We start from the raw sequence: 23,002 nt of genomic DNA, 5'->3' as shown, positions 1-23,002 counted from the left end.
CGGCAATATAGTTCCAAGTCAGGATGCTGAGTGGCTTGGAGGGGAACTTCCATTTGGCGGTGTTCTCCTTTGTCTGCTGCCCTTGTCCTTCTAGATAGTAGCGGTCATGGGCTTGGAAGGTGCTCTCTAAGGAGGCTTGGTGAATTTCTGCAGTGCATCTTGTAGATGGTACACACTACTGCTACTGTGCGTCAGTGGTGGAGGAAATGAATGTTTGTGCATGTGGTGCCAATCAAGCGGACTGCTTTGTCCTGGATGGTGTCAAGCTTCTAGTGTTGTTAGAGCTGCACTCATCCAGACAAGTGGAGAGAATTCCATCTCACTCCTGACTTGTGCCTTGTAGGTGATGAACAGGCTTTGGGGAGTCAGGAGGTGAGTTACTCGCCACAGGATTCCTTGCCTCTGACCTGCTCTTGTAACCACAGTATTTATATGGCTAGTCCAGTTCAGTTTCTGGTTAATGGTAACTCCCAGGATATTGGTAGTGCAGGATTCAGCAATGGTAATGCCCCTAAATGCCAATGGTTAGATTCTCTCCTGCTGGAGATGGTCATTGCCTGGCACTTGTTGGGCACGAAACAGGAAAAGTGGCCCAACCATGGCTGAAAAAACAAAATTAAGGATAGTATTGGATCCAAACAGTAGTTATATAAAGTTGCTGGAAAAAGTAGCAAGCCTGAGGATTAGGAGCATCTTAGAATTCAGCAAAGGAAGACCAAGAATTGATTAAGAGGGGGAAAAAGTAGATTATGAGAGTAAACTTCTAAGGTACATAAAAGCTGACTGTAAAAGCTTCTAAGTATGCAAAAAGAAAAAGATTAGTGAAGACAAATGTACAGTCTGAAACAGGAGAATTTATAATAGAGAACAAGGACATGGCAGAGCAATTAAACAATTATTTTAGTTCTGTCGTCACCAAGGAAGACACAAATAACTTCCCAGAAACACTAGAGAACCAAGGGTCTAGTGAGGAGGAGGAATTGACAGAAATTAGTATTATTAAAACAATAGTGCTGGAGAAATTAATGGGACTGAAAGCCGATAAATCCCCAGGGCCTGATAATCTACATCTCAGGGTACCAAAGGAGGTGGCCGTGGAAATAGTGGATGTGTTGGTTGTCAGCTTCCAAAATTCTGTAGAATCTGGAACAGTCCTGGCAGATTGGAGGGCAGCAAATGTAATCCCACCATTTAAAAAGGAGGGAGGGAGAAAACAGTGAATCACAGACCGGCTAGCCTAATATCAGTAGTAGGGAAAATGCTAGAATCTATTATAAAGGATGTGATAACAGGACACTTAGAAAATATCAACGGGAATAGACAAAGTCAACATGGATTTATGAAAGGGAAATAATGTTTGACAAACCTACTGGAGTTTTTTTGAGGACGTAACTAGCAGAGTAGATAAGGGAGAACCAGTGATGTGGTGTATTTTGATTTTCAGAAAGCTTTTGATAATGTTCCACATAAGAGGTTAGTGTGTAAAATTAAAGCACATGGGATTGGGTGTAGTATACTGGCATGCATTGAGAATTGGTTAGCAGGCAGGAAACAGAGTGGGAATAAATGGGTCTTCTGTGGAGTGGCAGACGGTGACTACTAGTGTTCCGCATAGATCAGTCCTTGGGCCCCAGCTATTCACAATATATATCAATGATTTGGATGAGGGAGCCAAATGTAATATTTCCAAATTTGCTGATGACACGAAACTTGATGGGAATGTGAGCAATGAGGAGGGCATTAAGAGGCTTCAAAGTGATTTAGACAGGTTGAGTGAACAGGCAAATACATGGCAGATGCAGTATAATGTTGATAAGTGTGAAGTTACCCACTTTGGTAAGAAAAACAGAATGACAGAGCATTATTTAAATTGTGATAGATTGGGAAATGTTGATGTTCAAAAGGGACCTGGGTGCCCTTGTACACCAATCACTGAAAGCAAGCATGCAGGTGCAGCAGGCAGTTAAGGCGGCAAATGGTATATTGGCCTTCATTGTAAAAAGACTTGGGGACAGGAACACCGATGTCTTACTGCAGCTGTACAGGGCCTTGGTGAGACCACGCCTGGAGTAGTGTACGCAGTTTTGGTCTCCTTACCTAACAAAGGATATACTGCCATAGAGGAAGTGCAGCAAAGGTTCACCAGACTGATTCCTGGGATGGCAGGATTGTCATATGAGGAGAGATTGGGCTGACTAGGCCTGTATTCACTGGAGTTTAAATGAATGAGAGGAGATATCATTGAAACATATAAAATTCTGATGGGGATGGACAGATTGAATGCAGGGATGATATTTCCTCTAGTTGTTGGGTCTAGAACAAGGGGTCACAGTCTCAGGATACATGATGGACCATTTAGGACTGAGATGAGGAGAAACTTCTCCACTCAAGAGGGTGGTGAACCTTTGGAATTCTCTACCACAGAAGGCTTTGGAGGCAAAGTCACTGAATATATTTAAGAAGGAAATAGATAGATTTCTGGACTCTAAAGGCATCAAGGGGTATGGGGAGACAGCGGGAGTATGGCGTTGAGATAGAGGATCAGCCATGATCATATTGAATGGCAGAGCAAGCTCGAAGGGCCAAATGACCTACTTCTGCTTCTATTTTCTATGTTTCTATGAATGTTATTTGCACTTGTCAGCGCAATCCTGGATATTGTCCAGGTCTTGCTGCATTTGGGCACGGACTGCTTCAGTATCTGAGTCGTTGCGAATGGTGCTGAACATTGTGCAATCATCAGTGAACATCCCCACTTCTGACCTTATGATGAAGGGAAGGTCATTGATGAAGCAGAAGATGGTTGGGCCTAGGACACTACCCTGAGGAACTCCTGCGGTGATGTCCTGGAACTGAGATGATTGACCTCCAACAACCACAACCATCTTCCTTTGTGCTAGGTTATGACTCCTACCAGTTGAGAGTTTCCCACGATTCGCATTGACTCCAGTTTTGCTAGGGCTCCTTAATGCCACACTCAGTCAAATGCTGCCTTGATGTCAAGGGCAGTCACTCTCACCTCACCTCTGGAGTTCAGCTCTTTTATTCATGTTTGAACCAAGGCTGTAATGAGGTCAGAAGCTGACAGGCCCTGGCGAAACTCAAACTGAGCATCAGCGAACAGGTTATTGCTTAGTAAACACCACTTCATAGCACTGTTGATGAACCCTTCCATCATTTTACTGATGATCGAGAGTATACTGATGGGGTGGTAATTGGCCATGTTGGATTTGTTCTGTTTTTTGTGTACAGGACATACCCAGGCAATTTTCCACATGGCCTGATAGATGCCAGTGTTGTAGCTGTACTGGAACAGCTTGACCAGGGACATGGCAAGTTCTGGAGCACAAGTCTTCAGTATTATTGCCGGAATATTGTCAAGATCCATAGCCTTTGCAATATCTAGTGCCTTCAGCTGCTTCTTGATATCACATGGTGTGAACTGAATTGACAGGAGACTGGTATCTGTGATGCTGGGGACCTCTGGTGGAGGCCAAGATGGATCATCCACTCGGCTCTTCTGCCTTAAGATTGTTGCAAATACTTCAGTCTTATCTTTTGCGCTGATGTTCTGGGCTCCCCCATCATTGACGATGGGGATATTTGTGGGGCCTCCTCATGCAGCGATTTGTTCAATTGTCCACCACCATTCACGACTGGATGTGGCAGGATGGCAGAGCTTAGATCTGATTTGTTGGTTGTGGAATCGCTGAGCTCTATCACTTGTTGCTTATGCTGTTTGGCACGCCAATAGCCCTGTGTTGTAGCTTCACCAGGTGCATCTCATTTTTAAGATATGCCTGATGCTGCTCGTAGCACACCCTTCTGCACTCTTTATTAAACCAGGGTTGATCCCCTGGCTTGGTGATAGTGTTAAGAGTTGGGGATCTGCCGGGCCATGAGGTTACAGATTGTGGTTGAGTACAACTCTGCTGCTGTTGATGGCCCACAGCGCCTCATGGATACCCAGTCTTGAGTTGCTAGATCTGTTCGAAATCTATCCCATTCAATATGGTGGCAGTGTCACACAACGCGATGGAGGGTATCCTCAATGTGAAGACAGGACTTCATCTCCACAAAGACTGTGCAGTGGTCACTCCTACCGATATTGTCATGGACAGCTACATCTGCAGCAGGCAGGTTGGTGAGGATGAGGTCAAGTGTGTTTTTCTCCTCTTGTCGGATCCCTTACCACCTGCCGCAGACCCAGTTTAGCAGCTATGTCCTTTAGGACTCGGCAAGCTCGGTCTGTAGTGGTGTTACCGAGTTACTCGGTGATGGACGTTGAAGCCCCCCACCCAGAGTGCATCCTGCACCCTTTCCATCTTCAGTGCTTCCCCTAAGTGGTGCTCAACATGGAGGGACACCGATTCATCAGCTGAGGAAGGGCTGAGAGCAGTAATCAGCAGGAGGTTTCCTTGCCCATTGTTTACCTGATGCCATGAGACTTCATGGGGTCTGGAATTGGTGTTGAGGACTCCCAGGGCAATTCTCTTAATCACTGTACTAGGTCTATCCTGCTGGTGGGACAGGACATACCAGGGATGGTGATGGTGATGTCTAGGGCATAAACTGTAAGGTATGATTCTGTGAGAATGATTGTGTCCAGCTGTTGCTTGACTAGTCTGTGAGACAGCTATCCCAATTTTAGCACAAGTCCCCAGGTGTTAGTAAGGAGGACTTTGCAGGGTCGACAGGGCCAAGTTTGTCATTGCCATTTCCAGTGCCTAAGTTGTTGCCAGGTCGCCCCTCCAGTTTCATTCCTTATCCAATTTTCTGCACTGGTTTGTTACAACTGAGTGGCTTGCTAGGCCATTTCATTGGGAATTTAAGAGTCAATTGCTGTGGCTCTGGAGTCATATGTAGACCAGACCAGGTAAGGACAGCAGATTTTCTTCCCTAAAAGGACATTAGTGAACCAGGTGGGTTTTTACTACAATGGTTTTCATGGTCATCAATAGACTTTTAACCCCAGATTTTTATTGAATTCAAATTCCACAATCTGCCGTGGTAGGTTTCGAACCCAGGTCCCCCGACCGTTACCCTGGGTTACTAGTCCAGTGGAGAATATTCTATCACACCCTTGACTTGTGCCTTGTAGATAATGGACAGACTTTAGGAGGCAGGAGGGCGAGTTACTCACCACATAATTCCCAGCCTCTGACCTGCTCTTGCATCCAAAAGAATTTATATGATTGACTAGAAACTTAACTGAAATAATAATAAACCCCCAGGGTATTGATGGTGGGAGATTTAGCAATGGTAATGCTGTTGAATGTCAAGGGGAGATGGTTAGATTCTTTTTTGTTGCTGATGGTATTGTCTGGTACTTGTGTGGAATGAATGTTACTTGTCACATATCAGCCCAAGCCTGAAAGTGGTCCAGGTTTTGCTGAATGTGGGCATGGACTGCTTCAGTATCCTTGATGCCATTGCTACCTTGATGTCAAGGGCAGTCACTCTCCCCTCACCTCATTTATACAGATCATCACTGGAAAATGGAATGCTTTGCAGAACATTGCATCTTTGTGGGGAAAAGTGACAAACTATCTGAAGTAGAGGAAAATTCCTAGCTATGGGGTAGAGGAAATAGATCAAAAGAATGATATGATATGATGGATAGCTGTCAACATCTTGTTTATTTTCACCACTGCCTTTAGCAGAGAAATTCACAATGATAAAAAAGTTAACCACTTTTGGAGTAAGAAATGTGAAAGTCATTTAGCAGATGTCAGTTCACATTTGAAGTGTAAACACAACAGTTAGCTGTATAAGCCAGTGAGTATAAGCACGGGCAGTGGGTAAATTGTTCTTTTTGAGGTAACTTCAATGATGTTTAACTACGAACTTCTGAAATTAACATTGTTATATTGTACTGCTGGTAATTTTGTGCTGGTCACAGCACAGCAATGTCTCATGCACAGCAGCAATGGGTTATAGGCTATCAACAGATTTGTTGCCTGGGCAATGAATTGTAATTAATCATTGCTGTCCCTTGCCTTGGCTGAGTGTGGCTCATGTTCTTAGTGAAATGGAGAGAAACCAATAATCCATTCTCAATACATCTATCCTTCACCTCAATGAACAATTTGCTCAGTATTGTGAATTGACCATTTTCTATAATTAACATGATGTACCATTGCTATTAATTTTGAATGTTTTAATTCTTATTCTATTACCTTTCAATATATTCTCAGTTTTGTACTATAATACAAAACAGGATTTGCAGAGAAAATATTTATCTATGCAGTCAAAATCAATTTCATTTTTAGAGCTGCATGACATTCATTTCATATTTCAGATGGACATCATATTCATCTTTTGAGCTTATGAATTTAATTGATAAGATCACATGGATATATTTAATTTCTTCATTTGGATCAAGTGAAGACTGGAAACTTATTTAATTATCTTGTGACAAGAATCCCTGTAGAATTATTCAGCTAAATTAATAGCATCGCCTTTTTAAAATGTATTTTGACCGATCACATCAGTATATAGTTACAGGGTACATCAAAAACAAAAATCATTAAAGGCTCACTAATTTCAGAATGATCAAATTCAAACTCAAAGCTTCCTTCCTACAATCTAACACTTCAAAAAATGTAATCAATGTAGGCGAGACACTGGGACTATTGTCTAACACGATCAAAACAGAGTGATACACAGACAGATGGGCAAGGGCAGGTTGCTTTCAAGCCTCACTAAAAACTGGCAGACTGGCAATCCATTGTTAACTAATTGAGTTGTGATCGTTGTAAATTAAGAAAGGAAATACATGGAAATGTGTCAAACAGTTGATTAACAAAGTGGGGCATCATCTCAGTTTGATTTACATTTTTGCCACTAGGCAACAGAAAAGGATAATTACAAAATGACAAACAAACTCTTCAGTCATGAGATATCACACTTCAGTACAACACGTCTGCCATCTCTTACTGCAAACCTTCGTACAGTCAACCTTTCAATTGCTGAGGCACTGATTTAAATAATTAGTGACTTTCATTGTTGTTTAACTTATCCAGTAGAGCTTTTATATTTCTATCCAAAATAGCTCTTTGTAAAACGTATTACAGCACATCAATATGCACACAATGGGAATTAACATACAAACTCAAAATTCAAAGATATCCTACATGTACCACTGTTCTTCGTGGGTATGTTTCCCTCCAAGGAGGACACAGACCCTCTTTGCCTTGACACATTGCTCTCTGCTGATGATCCTTCCCAAACAAAACACCATTCCCCATCTCACCTCATGGCTAAGAGGGGAAATAAGTGGCTTGCTCTCAGTATATGACCATCCCAATCTTAGCTGGCCACCTGGCAGTGTGTGACAGCAGCCTGTTGAGACCCTCTTCATATATCCTCTCTCAATACAAATATATTCACAGCCTCTATTTCACTCCTTTCGAAGGAACATTGGTGAGCTTTAGAACTTAATAGAGTCAGGATTTGAATTTGTGCTTGAACTTCCACTGTGTGGTAGTTGGTGCTTCAAAGTAGCAGCAACTTGCAATTATTTTTGTGCAGGAGTCAAGTCTATGATAGAGATGTACATTAACACATCTTATTTTCATGGGCCGCTTAGTAGCTTAACATGAGTTACAAGAATGTAAGAATTAGAAGCAGAAGCAGGCAATTTGACCTCGCGAACCTGCCGCAGTCAATCATAGCGAATCTTCTACCTCAACCACACCTTCCTGCTCTATCCCCTTTTCTCTTGATTCTCTTAGTATCCGAAAATCTGCCGGATCTCTGACTTTAACTTTTTTTAAAATTTGTTCATGGGTGTCGCTAGAAAGATGGGCATGTGTTCCCCATCGGTAATTTCCCTTGAGAAGCTGGTGAGCTGCCTTCCTGAACCACTGCAGTCCATGTGGTGTAGGTACACCCACAGTGCTATGAGCGAGGGAGTACTAGGATTTTGACCCAATGACAGTGAAAGAACAGTGATAAGTTTCCAAGTCAGGATGACTTGGAGAAGAGCTTGTATGTGTTTCTGTTCCAATGCACCTGCTGCCTCTGCCCTTCTAGGTGGTACAGGTCGTGGGTTTGGAAAGCGCTGTCGAAGGAGCCTTGGCAAATTGCTACAGTGCATCTACACTGCTGCTACAAATGTGCCAATGGTGGAGGCAGTGAATGTTTAAGGTAGTGGATGGGGTGCTGATCAAGCAAGTTGCTCTGACGTGGATGGTGTTGAGATTCTTGAATACTGTTTTTGTTACACTCATCCAGACAAGTGGAAAGTAATCCATCACACTCCTGACGTGTGGCTTGTAGATGGTGGACAGACTTTGAGAAGTCAAATGAGTTACTCTCCACAGACTTCCCAGTCTCTGACCTGTCATGGTCACAGTATTTATATGGCTGGTCCAGTTCAGCTTCTAGTCAATGGTAACCCCCAGGATGTTGATGTTGGGGGATTCAGTGATGGTAATTCTATTGAATGTCAAGGGCAGGTGGTTAGATTCTCTTTTGTTGGAGGTGGTCATTGCCTGGCACTTGTGTGGCATGCACCTTACTTGCCATTTATCAGCCCAAGCCTCAATGTTGTCCAGATCTTGCTGCATGCAGGCACAGGCTGCTTCAACATCTGAGGAGCTGTGAATGTTCCTGAAATCTGTGCAATCAGCAAACATGCCCACTTCTGACCTTATGATGGAGGGATGGTCAGTGATGAAGCAGTTGAAAATGGTTGGGCCTAGGACACTACCCTGTGTCCCTTAGAAATCTGTTCCAATACAGCTACAACACTGACATATATCTGGCAATTTTCCACATTTTCTGGTATGTCTTGTCCACTAAAAGCAGTTGACAATTAACATGGACAATTCTCACCCAGTTTACTCTCAAAGTAATGGAAGATTCATTGACAGTGCTGTCAATCAGCACTTAGTCAGCAACAACCTGCTAACCGACACAGTTTAGGTTCTGGAAGGGCCACTTGACCCAGACCTCATTACAGCCTTAGTCCAAAAATGGATAAGAGAACTGAATGCCAAATGTGTGGTGAGAGTGACTGCCCTTGAAATCAAGCAGTTTTTGACTGAATGTGGCATCAAGCAGCCCTGGTAAAATTGAAGTCAATGGGAATCAAGGGGAAAGCTCTCCATTGTTTGGAGTCATAACTATCCTGAGGAACTCCGGCAACAATGCCCTGGGACTGAGATGGCTGGCCTCCAACGACCGCAACAATCTTCCTTTGTGTTAGTTATATTTAAGTGATGAAGGATGGAACTGGAGGCTAATCTTTACATACCTTATAAGCTTTTATTTAAAGAGACACACATTACAAACATGCTTTGCTGAACTCAACAACCACAGTTTCAATCGTCCCCATAGATAGGGGCGCTGGTGTATCCCCAGTCAATGCCCGCCACCTTAACATAAGTAAGCACTCAATTACTTTATGATTAACATTAATCACCTTAAACATTCAGTACCTCTATCATCAGCATGTCCAGGCTGCAGTGTGTACAATCTCGAAGATGTACTGCTGCAGCAATTTGCCAAGGATTCTTAGGCAGCACCTCCCAAACCCATGACCTCTTCTATCTAGGATGACAAGGGCAGCAGACACATGGGAACATCACCACTTCCAAGTTCCCCTCCAAATCACACATCATCCAAACTTGGCAATATGTCCCTGTTCCATCACTGTCACCAGGTCAAGATCCTGGCACTCTCTCCCTAACAGCACTGTGAAAGTATCTTCATCACACTGAATGCTGTGATTCAGGATGGCGGCTAACCTTCTCAAGGGCAATTAGGGATGGGGCAATAAATTTTGACCTTGCCAGCAATGCCCACATCATAAAGAACTTTTGAGCAAGTTACTGTGGTATTCCAATAAACCTATGGTAGAATTAACTATAACAAAGTTTATTTATTTAAAAAGAACATTTTTTGTATCAGATTAATTTCAAGTTATTCCATGTTGCCTTATGCCGTTTCTAAAGGAAAGCATAGTGCCTTCGTACTGCAAACAAACCCTCAATTTTATTAATGCTGGTTGGTCTGAGGCCCTATTTCCACTCCTCACACTCTAGACAACTCTAGCATCTGAACTGGCAGTCTACATGGTATACTACTATTCTCCTCTTTAACACGCAGCACCCCAGCGCAACTATTACTCGATATAATGCCTATTTTGTTTCTCCTAAGCTGCAAATACACACTTATCAGCCTCTTGGTATGATCATGGCATTGCAATCAAGACTCGCTCATTGTTTCCCCACTAGAACTTATTGTTTGCACAGGAAGTCAAAACTAATGCAAATCTTGGGTTACCCAATCATTACTGTATATACGGTCTTTTCTCCTACAAGGTACAACGCTATGTATTTTGGTTCTTCATCTACTCTTCTCAAATAAAAATAGCTTCCATTAAACAGTGTTTAGTTGGGACTCTACTGAAGTTCTTTATTGCTGGAGTAACAAGTATTTTTGTCATTCAGAACCCACTTGTTTCTTATTTAAATGAAAGCTAGTTTAAACTGCAAAGTGGTCTCTGGTCAGGATTTTTTTTTAAAAGTTTGAAGATTACCATTAGTAATAAGAAAAAAATATATATACTCTGAGATAGGAGTTTGAGGAAAGACTCAAGGAAGCATTTCTATGCTGCAAAACATAATTGTTAGTAATCCAATGTATTCTTTGTTTAAATTACACATACCTCCAAGTTCTTTCACATTGAGGATTGCATTCTGGAATGGAACAGCTTTAATACTAAAACCTGAAGATGTGAAAAATAAAGAAAATGCGCCTTAAAATGGGGAAAAAGGCATAGACAGTAAAATATGAAATTAGTTTCAAAGACAAGAATCAAATTTTGTTTTAATTAATAAAGGTGCTTCAGTGTTCAGGAATGGAAAATATTTTTACTTCTTGCACCCAGTGTCAGCAACCTGTTCAATTCTAACCTCAAAGTCTGGCATGGTCATGAATATCTAACATTTCCATTTCTCACCACAGAAAGGTTTTATGGTCATTCTGAACGATGATGCCAAATTAGTTATAGCTTGAAGTAGCTCTTTGAAATGGACTTTAAACTCTGGCAATATTTCCAATGAAGATCCTCATTTAAGTGGGAGATCGTGTCAGGAATCAAAGCGAGAATGTGATAGTTCTCTCTCGAATTTGCACTTCCCATCATCCAAGGCTTCATTCTGAACTTTTCACAGCCTATCAATTTTTTTTTCTTCATTCATGGATTGTGGGCTTTGCTAGCTGGGCCAGCATTTATTGTCCATCCCTAGTTGCCATTGAGAATGAACCACTGCAAACCATGTGGTGTAGGTACAGCCACAGTGCTGTTGGTACAGCCACAGTGCTGTTAGGGAGGGAGTTCCAGGATTTTGACCCAGTGACAATGGAGGAACGGCGATATATTTCCAAGTCAGGACAGCGAGTGATTTGGAGGGGAACTTACAGGTGGTGGTGTTCCCAACTATCTGCTGCTCTTGTCCAGTTAGATGGTAGTGGTCATGGGTTTGGAAGGGGCTGTCTAAGGAGCTTTGGTGAATTCCTGTCATGCATCCTATAGATGGTACACACTGCTGCTACTGTGCATCAGTGATGGAGGGAGTCAATGTTTGTGGATGTGGTGCCAATCAAGCAGGCTGCATTGTCCTGGACAGTATCAAGCTTCTTGAGCATTGTGGGAGCTGCACTCATCCAGGCAAGTGGGGAGTATTCCATCACACTCCTGACTTGTGCCTTGTAGATGGTGGGCAGGCTTTGGGGAGTCAGGAGGCAAGTTACTCGTCACAGGATTCCTAGCCTCTGACCTGCTCTTGCAGCCACAGTATTTATATGGTTAGTCCAGTTCAGTTTCTGGTCAATGCTAACCCCCAGGATGTTGATAGTGGGGGATTCAGTGATGGCAACGCTATTGAACATCAAGGGACGATGGCTAAATTCTGTCTTGTTGGAGATGGTCATTGCCTGACACTCGTGTGGCACGAATGTTACTTGCCACTTATCAGCCCAAGCCTGGGTATTGTCCGGGTCTTGCTGCATTTGGATGTGGGCTGCTTCAGTATCTGAGAAGTCGCAAATGGTGCTGAAAATTGTGCAATCAGCAGCAAACACCCCCACTCCTGACCTTATGATGCAAGGAATGTCATTGATGAAGCGGCTGAAGATGGTTGGGCATCGAACACTACCCTGAAGAACTCCTGCAGTGATGTCCTGCAGACCTACAGCAATGAGATGACTGACCTCCGACAACCACAACCATCTTTCTTTGTGCCAGGTTTGAATCCAACCAGCAGAGAGTGTTCCCCTCAATTCCCATTGACACCAGTTTTGCTAGGGCTCCTTGATGCCACACTCGGTCAAATTCAACCCTGATGTTAAGGGCAGTCACTCTCACATCACCCAATTCACTCAGGTTTATTCTCAGTCAGAGTGAAAGGCAATTGCAAACATACTGTTCATAAGGTTGTGTAAAGAGTATATGCCCTCACTGAATTTTCAAATAAGGAAGAAGGAAACCTAGTGACAGGGAGATACTAAATAGAGGACCTGGTGGTGATGGTGTTACATGTCACTCAGTAAGTCAGTGTTGCACTTTTACATGCATGCTGTAGTCTGGAGCTATGGATAATGATGGTAGAGGATCTAACTTTCTTTCCACCGGATGGCTGACCAGGAATCTCTCCCGCTCTTACTGCCTGCTATTAGCATGTGTTGGAAGAATTTGCAGGTTGATAATCAACCTGTTTGGCTGTGTTATGAACACACCAGCCTTAGCCACCAAGTCCTTGGGTGGGACTTGAACCTGGAGCTTCTGATTCAGAGGCAGGGATACTACCCAACTGCACCACAAGACCTCCAAGAGGAGCTGGACATTAGGCAAAAAAGCCTACAAGCAAGTGGAGTGAAGATGATTTGATACAGTGAACTCTGAGATGCCTAGGATTGGCCTAATAAGAAAGATCAATTAACTAAATTGCTTTAAGGACAGGTTTTGCAGATCCCAAAGTGACAATAAAGCAATAAACAGTAAGAAAAAGTTTAACAGAAGCAATCAATATAATTTAATTTGGGCTCAATTAATCTATGAAATCTTGAAGTACATCAGCCACTTGACAAGCAGAAAATTGACTTTCATAACATCGACCTCAGCTGATACTTTCCGGGTTTCCACATCCTCTTTCAGTGCATCGAAACATATTTGCATGTGAATAATGGCTTGCCTCCTAAAGTTATCACCAGGTGATTATGTGTACACTTCAGCTTCAGTTCCATTCAGTTCACATTACCCACTGGAATATCTGTGAATGTTTACATTTAGGTCACCTTTCTGCTGTACAGTCACCGTTTTGGAAATTGCAATATTAACTAAATGGTGCAATTTTAAAAGGGGTGCAGGGTTAGAGACACCTGGGGGTATATGTACGTAAATTCTTTATTCTTTCATGGGATGTGAGCCTCGCTGTCAAGGCCAGCCTTTGTTGCCCACTCCTAATTGCTCTTGAACTGAGTGGCTTGCTAGGGCATTTCAGAGGGCAGTTAAGAGTCAACCACATTGCTGTAGGTCTGGAGTCACAAAGGCCAGGCCAGGTAAGCGTGGCAGATTTCCTTCCCTAAATGACATTAGCAAACCAAATGGGTTTTTATGACAATCTATGATAGTTTCATGGTCACCATTACTCAGATTAGCTTTATATTCCAGATTTATTAACTGTATTCAAATTCCACCAGCTGTCATGGTGGACCCATGTCCCCAGAGAATTAGCCTGGGTCTCTGGATTACTCGTTCAGCGACATTGCCACCATCTCCCTCTGAACACAAATCTTTGAAGGTAGCATGATAATGTCCTCACAGAGAATAACTTGTATTCCATGTGACTTTAAACTGAACTAAGTTAGCAGAGCGAAGTGGAAGTAACAAGTTGAAGTAGTAAGAAGGAAAGCAAAAGGGACAAAGTTTATACAAAGGTAAAATGAAAAAAAAATGAGCAGAGTGTCACATCTTGAGGAAGAAAGGGTTCTAGAGACTTAAAGACAGTGCAAAACCATTACATCTTAAAAGGTCTACTTAAACAGATTACTAGCACAGGCATTTAAAAAGGCACTGTGTTACCTTCCAAATAATATTTACTTTTGCTTTCAGGCAGAGTTCAATTTACATGACCACATTTTACACAAATGCCTAGACATTACCTGTTGTGGGGATGATGCTATCTGTGCTCTCGCTACAGAGTTGTGTGAGCAGGCTCGACTTGCCAGATCCTGTAAGGCCTACACAAACAACATCGTATTCAGTGCGTGGCGATGGTGGCCCTTTGCAGCAGAAAGCTCTGAAACACTGTGGAAAAGAAGAACATTATTAACCTTTGTTGATTTGGACATTCTGACATCTAGAGCAAATGTGGCCATCAAATTAAGGCGTTAAATACATCCGTGTTCACTAGTTTACACATATTTATACTGTCATGTTCGTCAACTTGTGTACACTTTTCCAACATAGTGTATACAACTAAAAAATACTGTTATCCACATTTACAATACAAGCTGTTTATGTAAAATAGTCACACTTTAATTACATCCTTCTGCCTGCAATGCCATCGCATCACTTCAGTTTTGCATCTCCCATCTGTTCAGCCTATAGAGAAACTCTTGTACTCTAAATAACTCCATTCTTCTGCTTCTCAAATTACATCCCCCAGCCCCACTAAATTGGACCAGCATAACCAGATGACTCCCCAGGGGTCAAGTAACAGATACAAATACAATGTTCTGTCTACCTTTTCTTCAACGCTCCAGCAATTTGACTGACTTTTGCCATTGGCTCTTCTCTACAATGTCAACTTAACTCAGTTGGTAGCATTTTCATGACTGTGCCACCAAGAACACCAATTTCCATAATACAGTGCTTGTAACATTCCAAGATCCTTTGCAGGGGTGCTATCAAACAAAATTGGACACCGAGCCACATAAGGAGATATTAGGGCAGGGTGACCAAAAGCTTGGTCAAAGAGGTAGGTTTTAAAGAGCATCTTAAAGGAGGAGAGAGAGGTAGAGAGGCAGAGAAATTAATGGAGGGAATTCCACAGCTAAAGGTCTAGTCAGCTGAAAGCATAGATACCAATGGTAAAACAATGAAATTCAGGAATGCGCAAGAGGCAAGAATTGGAGGAGCACAGAGATCTGAGATTTGTAGGACTGGAGAAAGTTAGAGCTGGGAAGGAGCAAGGCCATGGAGATATCTGAAAACAAGGTGGGGGTGGGGGTGCGGGGGCTGGGGGAAGAAAAGAAACCATTGTAGGAGATTCTCTGGTTACAACTGGACATATAAGAACCAGGCAAAGCACATTGCTACCCAACTGGTTAACTGAGAGATGCTGAGAGAGATGGTGTAGTCCAAGGCTACAAACAGGATAAGAAGAGCAACGAGAGCATGACAAGGATGAGGAGGGATAGTGTACCCTGGCTGGCGAGAAAGAATATATTTGCTGATTTTGATGAAGGCTGTAACAGGAACAGAAACCCGATTTTGAGGTATCAAAAAAGGTGTTGTTTCAAACCACTCAAGGTACATGTTATATCTTTACTAGAAAACAGCCATGTCATTGGAGACAATTTTTCTAGGTAATGGCTACACCAAAACTGTGGGAAACAATATGTTAATATTTAAATCGCAATGCTTTTAAATATCCATGTCTCATCCAATCGTTTCATCACTTCCATGCACATCAAGTTATCGATTTATTGGCCAGAACAAACTTGCAGATACCAACTGCCCTCTCTTACCCAACACCAGCAAAATCAGATCACCAGGTCATCAGGGTTCGAAATACATGGGGACAATGGGTGAATTTGCCCTGGAAACCACGCAAATAGCTCTTGAGAACTCAAAACCCTCGTGTATTTTGATTGGAGAAACAACAGACACAGGAGCCACTCTTCCAATCACAGTTTCTGTCTTTCCCATGTGGCTGCTCCGGCTCCTCCAATCACATCGCCCTCCTTCATGCTTTTTTCTGATCTTGTCCTTTTATCTTGCTGGGGTATCTGGTTTTCTTGGCCATGGTCGTAGTGGTAATGTCACTGGAACAGTAATCCAGAGGTCCGGGTTAATGCTCTGAAGACATCAGTTCAAATCCCACAATGACAGCTGGTGGATTTTAAATTAAATTAATATAAAACTAATCTCAGTAATGGTGCCACAAAGCTATCATTGATTGTCATAAAAACCTATCTGGTTCACCAACATCCTTCAGGGAAGGAAATCTGCCTTCCTTCCCTGGTCCGGCCTACATGTGACTCCAGACCCACAGCAATATAGTTGACTCTTAAATGCCCTCTGAAATGTCCTATCAAGCCACTCAGTTCAAGGGAAATTAGGGGTGGGCAACAAATTCTGGCCTTGCAAGCGTTGCCCACATCCCATGAAAGAATAAAAACACAGATGTTGGGCAAACCCCACCCTGGGCTATGCTAAAATCTCCCAGCAGCCTGGCGAGCTCTTCATTGTTGCCGATGGTAGGTTGCAGTTGGCAAGGGACAATGCAGGTCTTCTTATCCTGGGCTGCGTTGCCACCCAGCTCCAGGAACTCTACTGTGGTCAGGGAGACGGGCGCTCCGGTGTCAACATGCTCCACAGTAACTTTTACTTAGTAGCCGGTGGATGCAGCTGACAGGAAACTGGAGACTGACCTTGAAGCAGGTCTTGCCTTTGGCCTAAGCAGGAGCCAACTGCTGGGGCTACTGCCAATTCAGTGTTCTCTGTCCTGTGCTTGCTCCCCTGCTGGCGGAGGCTCACTAGGCCCCAGCTCTAGGCCCCAGGGATCCACCTATAACTGTCCGGGCCAGCCTTCAACTGGGATGGATTTACACCTTGGAAGCAGCAGCCCAGACTGTGTGTGTCTCCCTCCTACTCCAGTGGGGGGGTGGTGAGAGGTGGTACAGCATTATCTTGCTGTTCAGTTTTATTAAATTCTGTTCAATAACTTGGTACTTTGAAATGATACTTCTAACAAAGGTGTCATAAACCAGGATGGAGTTGCAAGGATATTATTTATCCTGCACAGTGAGGAAACACTCATCTAAGTTGTCAGTGAAGCTCAGTTGGCTTACAATTAAAATTCTTTATTAGATTACGACATTGACTCTCATTCCTTATGTTAAGCTTTTTTTGTAAATTTACACCCATGCTCTTTCTCTGCAATTTGTTTCATTGCTTCAAATAACTGGAATTTAAGATGGTTCTGATCTTAATTTATTATTGTAAATTGGCAAATTGTAATTAGAATCCAAATTTCATAGAAAATATCAAAGAATTAAGGAAAAATAGTATCCTGAACATCTCGTGTGAAAATGAAAAGTAGCCCCCAAAACTCAAAAAGTAGCCCGAGAAAATCTCAAGAGAAGGCCTAGAGAAAAAAAATATTTTGACTTCTGCAGGTCACTCATCTCAATTACAACTTACAGGATCTCATGTGCTCATGCATTTGACAATGCAGCAGTAATCATGCTTCAAAAGTAATATCTATGTCAAATACATTGGGACACCCAAAGAATACAACAAGGTGCTATATAAGTGTGCATTCTTTCATTCTTGACAGCTTGTTTTGTTAAGTAGTATATTCACAGAGTAAATTGCATCTCAAATTGTTGAAAATGCTTTTGGAGAAATCTTGAACCTCATTTTTAAAGTGACTGCCAACTTTTACTCTATTTATTTTAATCTGGCTATGGGCACAAAGTTGAAATGCGACACTGTTGATGTCGCCTGCATAAATCCTATAAAGGCTGTGTGAATCCTGTTGGCTTGCTAAGTAACCAGACCTTTTTTTTTAATGCTCAACACTAAATAAAAAATGTGTAAAAAAACTCAGTGGAGTACAGTACAGAATAGGATTCAATGGTTTAATTTAAAGATTGCGGAAAGAAACAGAACTGTAACGTGCTCCATTCACAATGCTCACCACCTTAAACATTGACTCAAGTACAGTGGCAACAGTGCACATCATCTACAAGATGTTCTGCAGCAACTCACCAAGGCTCCTTCGACTGCACCTTCCAAACCTGTGACCTCTACCAAGTGGAAAAACAAGGGCAACAGACACATGGGAGCATCATCACCTCCAATACAACACACCATCCTGACTTGGAAATACATCGCCATTCCTTCACTGTCGCTGGGTCAAAATCCTTGAACTTCCTTCCTAATAGCACTGCGGATATACCTATACCATATGGACTGCAGGGGTTCAAAAATGCAGCTCACTACCACCTTCTCAAAGGCAATCAGGAATGGGCAACAAATACTGGTCTAGCCAGCGACACTTGCTTCCTGTGAAAGAGCAATTAAATAACACTTCTATTTATTCCTATAACAATGAAAACAAACAAACTCTTTCCGACTATCCTTATTTGCCCAAAAGTTTTTGTAATCAGCTGTCATTGCTACGAAGGTGGATGCCACTATTGGATGGAAACTCTTTCGAGTTATCAACAGTCACAGATTGCAACTCTTTTGAGTACAATCACAGTTCTTGGTTTCCGGGAGTGGGACATGAACCCACAACCCTCTGATTCAAAGGCGAGGGTGCTATGAACTGAGCCACAGCTGACACCTCCCACTATTGGATGGAAGTTAAACAAGGTCTTGATAGTCAGTAACGTTACACAGCTGTCAACTTTGCAAGGAGTACCTGAATATAACTCCACTCTAACTGTACCTTCTATAATATTCAAACAGTGAATCCAAAAATATAGCCTCTTTCAAATTCAGCGTCACTTCAGAATGGCAGCAGATATTCCAGAATGATCCTTGGCCTAATTTATGATTATATTCTTTTACTGTAATAGCAACATCAGTTGGTGAGGCATGAAAGATGAGTGTGGGAAGATTCCTACAATTCACTAATTTCATCTTTCTCCATTAGTGACACTCCTCCAGTTACCAACTGTATAACAGGACTTTCCTAGGACACCAGGAAATAATACTTGCTGTTGAGCGCATCATGGTCATCTATTGAAACATTGGAAAAGAGGTAGGTCTTTCAATGGTGCTGAGCTTTCAATGTTGTTGAAACTGCACTCACCCAAGCAAGGCACTCTACACTTGTGCCTTGTAGATGGTGAGTAAATTTTGGGAAGTCAGGTGATGAGTTACTCACCACAGAATACACAGCCTCTGACCTGCTCCTGCAACACCAGTATGTGTGTGGCTGGTCCAGTTAAGTTTCTGGTCAATGATGACCCTCAGCATATTGATGGTAGGAGATTCAGCAATGGTAATGCAGTTGAATGCGAAGGGGGCTAGTCAAAATCTCTTTTTGGAGATGGTCATGGCCTAGCACTTAAGTGGTAAATGATAGTTGTGGTAAATGAGTTATGTCACACATCAGCTGGATCCTGAATATTGTCAGGTCTTGCTGCATGTCATTGTCTGGGTTGAAATGCACAGTGTGCAGTTTCAATCATCAGTGAAAATCCCCACTTCTGACCTTATGATATAGCAAAGAACATTGATGAAGCAGCTGAAGATGGTTGGGCCGAGTGCACTACCTTGAGGAACACCTGCAGCAATATCCTGGGGCCAAGATGACTGGTCTCCAATAACCACAACTACCTTCCTTTGTGCTAGATATGACTCTAAGCAGCAGAGAACCTTCCCTGATTCCCGAGGTTTGAATTTTACAAGGGCTCCTTGACATCACGCCTGGTTGAATACTGTGGACACTCTCACCGCTGGAATTCAGCTCTTTTGTCCATATGTGAACCAAAGCTGTAGTGAGGTCAGAAGCGAAGTGGTCCTGGCCAAACTGAACATTGGTAGCAGGTTGTTGCTGTTTGATAGTACTGTTGATAATTGAGAGGATAGATTGAATTTTACTAGCTTTCTTTCAAAAGGACATACCTTAGCAACTTCTACTCTGTTGGGTAGATGCCAGTGTTGTAGCTGTGTCAGGACAGTCTGGCTGGAGGCATGGCTAGTTTTGAAGCACGAGCCTTCAACACTCTAAGTGGGATGTTGTTGGGCCCAAAGCGTTTGCCGTATTCAGCGATGAATCATCCACTCAACATGACTAGATGGAGGTGCTGCCAACTATTCAGCCTCGTCTTTTGTAGTGACATGCAGGGCTCCGCCATCAAAGATAATTGGGGATGCTTGTGGAGCCTCCTCTTCTGTTAGTTACATAATTGTGCACCACCATTCAAGACTGAATGTGGCAGGACTGATCTGATCATTGATTTTTGAATACTTAGCACTGTCTATAGCATGGCTATAAATGTATGTTTCAGCTTCACCTCATTTTTAGGTACACCTTGTAATAGTCTCTTACAATGCTTATTGACCCAGGATTAGTCCCCTGGCTTGATGGCAGAGTGAGGGATATGCTGGGCCATGAGGTTACAGATTGTGGTGAAAAACAATTCTGTTGCTGCTGCCCTTCATGTATGCCTAGTTTTGAGCTGTTACATCTGTTTTGAATTCTATCCCATTTAGCACAGTGGTAGCACTACATAACATGGAGAGTGCCCTCATTCTGAAGGCAGGACTTTTGTCTCCACAAAAACTGCGTAGTGTCACTCTTAGTGATATTATCATGGATAGATGCATCTGCAGCGAATAGATTGAAGAGGATGAGGATTTGCCCTGTGTGTTGGCTCTCTCAACCTGTACTACCAGAACTACCCAGGAGTGGTGCAACCAACCTACTCTTGATAATAAACATTTTAGTCCTTCACCCAGAGTACATTCTGTACCGATGTTGCCCTCAGTGTTTCTTCCATGTGGTGGGCCATCTGGAAGAGTACTGATCCATTAGTTGAGGGAAGGTACAGATGGTAATCAGGAGGTTTACTTGATCTGATGCTGAGAGACTTCATGAGGACACCCAGGGCCACTCCCTCCTTATTGTGGGCCTGTCTTGCTGATGAGACAGGCCATACACAGGAATGATGATGATGAAGGATTCTGCAATATTAGCTGAAAGGCTTAATTCTTGCTGCTGTTTGACTAGTCTGTGGGACAGCTCTCCCAATCTTGGCACAACTCCCCAGATGTTAGTCAGGAGGATTTTTCAGGGTTGACTGGGCTGGGTGTACCTTTGTCATGTCCAATGTCTGGGCAATCCCAAATCAGATTTTTTTTCTTTTATAGCATTTTGATACAACAGGCAACTTCAGAGGGAAGTTAAGAGTCAACACATTGCTGTGGACATGGAGTCACATAAAGCCCAGATTGGGTAACAGCAGCAAATTTCCTTTCCTAAAGAACATCAGTGAACCAGATGGATTTTAATGACAATCCTGTAGCTTCATGCTTACCATTACTGGTACTAGCCTTTTTATTCCTGATTTAATTAATTCACTAAATTCATATTCCCCAGCTGCTGAGGCGGGATTTGAACTTTTCTCCAGATCACTAATCCACCAACATAAACACTATGCTACTGTACTCTATGTTCAAGACAAAGGAAGGATTGAGGTACAAATTAGGCCAAATCAAAAGAGTTAGGTTTATTGGACAAAATTAGCTTTGTCTGTTCCTTGGGAAGCTGGGCAAGTTCCAAAAGCAATCTTGCCTTGTTGTCTTATTCTGCATTAATAGTCACTTCATCTTGATCATATACTGGAGTATTCACAATGTGTGTGTCATAATTAGTTAGGGGAAGCAAAGTCCAAGATTAGAGCCTCAAAGATAGCTTCAGGAAATAATCTGCACGTTCCTTATATGTAAATTTGAGCTGTAAAGCTCATGAGTGTGTTGAAAATGGCAATCATTTGGGATTGTCAGCCCCTTCTGTTTTAAGCCGAATTCTGTAGTATAGCTCTTAGTTTAGTACTGCTTCATCTGAGCTATTTCCAGTGATCTCATTAAAAAACATTTGAAAGCCATATAGGCTAGTAGATTTCCTCTTAGCACTGCCCTGGCACTCTGACAGAAGCATCATGAATTTTGTAGTTTAGGATTATATATGGTAAAAATTATGCTAGTTGTGTGTGAATGAAAGGAAAAAAGAAACAATTTGTCCAACACAGATATATGGTTTCCAATGTTTTATAATATTTTCCAGCCTAAAACACAAAACAACCTTTGAACACCCGGGCAAAGCGCCAAAAAGGATGTTTTGTCAAATTAAAACAGTTAATGGCAGTAATGGAATGACGACAGACACCCCAGTCGATTTAATAAATAAAAATAGAATCTCAGTAGGTTCATAATGGATTGGTTAATCCTTTCAAGTTTTAAGTCTATAATTGTCCTTTCAACAAAATAGAGGACATTCCAAAACCCAAATCCATTGTTGTGCTACTTCACCATCATCCAATTGTACCTCTCAATTACATCAATATCTCCTTTTATTTATTGCAAGGTTACTCATTATATTCACCACGACCAATTGTATAATTGTGAACCTATGCCATACCCGTCAACATGAGTTCACCTCACTAGGGATGTACTTGCTGTTGTAGGATTTCCACCTCATCAGCATATTTTCCTACTTCCTTTTGGAGTATAGCAAACATGGATGGGGTGAAGTACTGTGAAAGCATGGCCTTTCCAATATTCACTATATCATTAAACACCAGCTATCAAACTACAAATCTTGTAGACTCTCAGTAGCTTTATGAATTTCAGGTAAGCCTGGTTCCATTATGTTATTTTACTTTACCTGGAGAATGAAAGAAAGCAAAACCTTAACAGCTGTATTTGCATCTGAAGCAAAGTGAAATAAAAAAAGGGAAAAGGTATCAAAATTTAGAGATAGCGGGGAAGAGGGGCAAAAACACAAGGAAGAAAAAGAGAATGAGCGAGGAAGGAAAATTGAGTCAAACAGAGCAGGAGAAAGAGTAGAGTGAGCGAGAGGTTGAAGAGACAGGGTGAGAGGGAGAGAGAAAGCAAGCACGTGCACACACAAGTGAATGTACAATTTGGACTTGCTGGTCAACAATTCTCTCTCCTTGTTATCTGAAGGGCAAAGTTGCATTTGCAGTTTTGCATATTAATTAAAATAATCCATTCAAGGGC

The 23,002-nt window shown here is 42.3% G+C and overlaps 1 protein-coding gene across 4 annotated transcripts in view; it reads right to left on the bottom strand.

Moving 5' to 3' along the window:
• The window catches only part of arl15b (ADP-ribosylation factor-like 15b), a 292,713-nt gene that overhangs the window by 164,476 nt on the left and 105,235 nt on the right, over positions 1–23,002 (bottom strand). For all 4 annotated transcript variants that reach the window (XR_013577724.1, XM_078549863.1, XM_078549875.1 and 1 more), the window contains exons 2-3: positions 14,176–14,320; positions 10,679–10,738 (exon numbers count right to left, since the gene is read on the bottom strand). Coding sequence is in view for 3 of the 4 variants with exons in the window: in XM_078549863.1 (XP_078405989.1) it covers positions 10,679–10,738; positions 14,176–14,320 (205 nt within the window). In the remaining variant the exon portion in view is untranslated. The remainder of the gene's footprint in view (positions 1–10,678; positions 10,739–14,175; positions 14,321–23,002) is intronic.

The sequence above is a fragment of the Cetorhinus maximus genome, chromosome 1 (assembly GCF_964194155.1).
Source record: "Cetorhinus maximus chromosome 1, sCetMax3.hap1.1, whole genome shotgun sequence".
NCBI lineage: Eukaryota > Metazoa > Chordata > Chondrichthyes > Lamniformes > Cetorhinidae > Cetorhinus > Cetorhinus maximus.
This window is presented reverse-complemented; position numbering and strand designations above follow the sequence as displayed.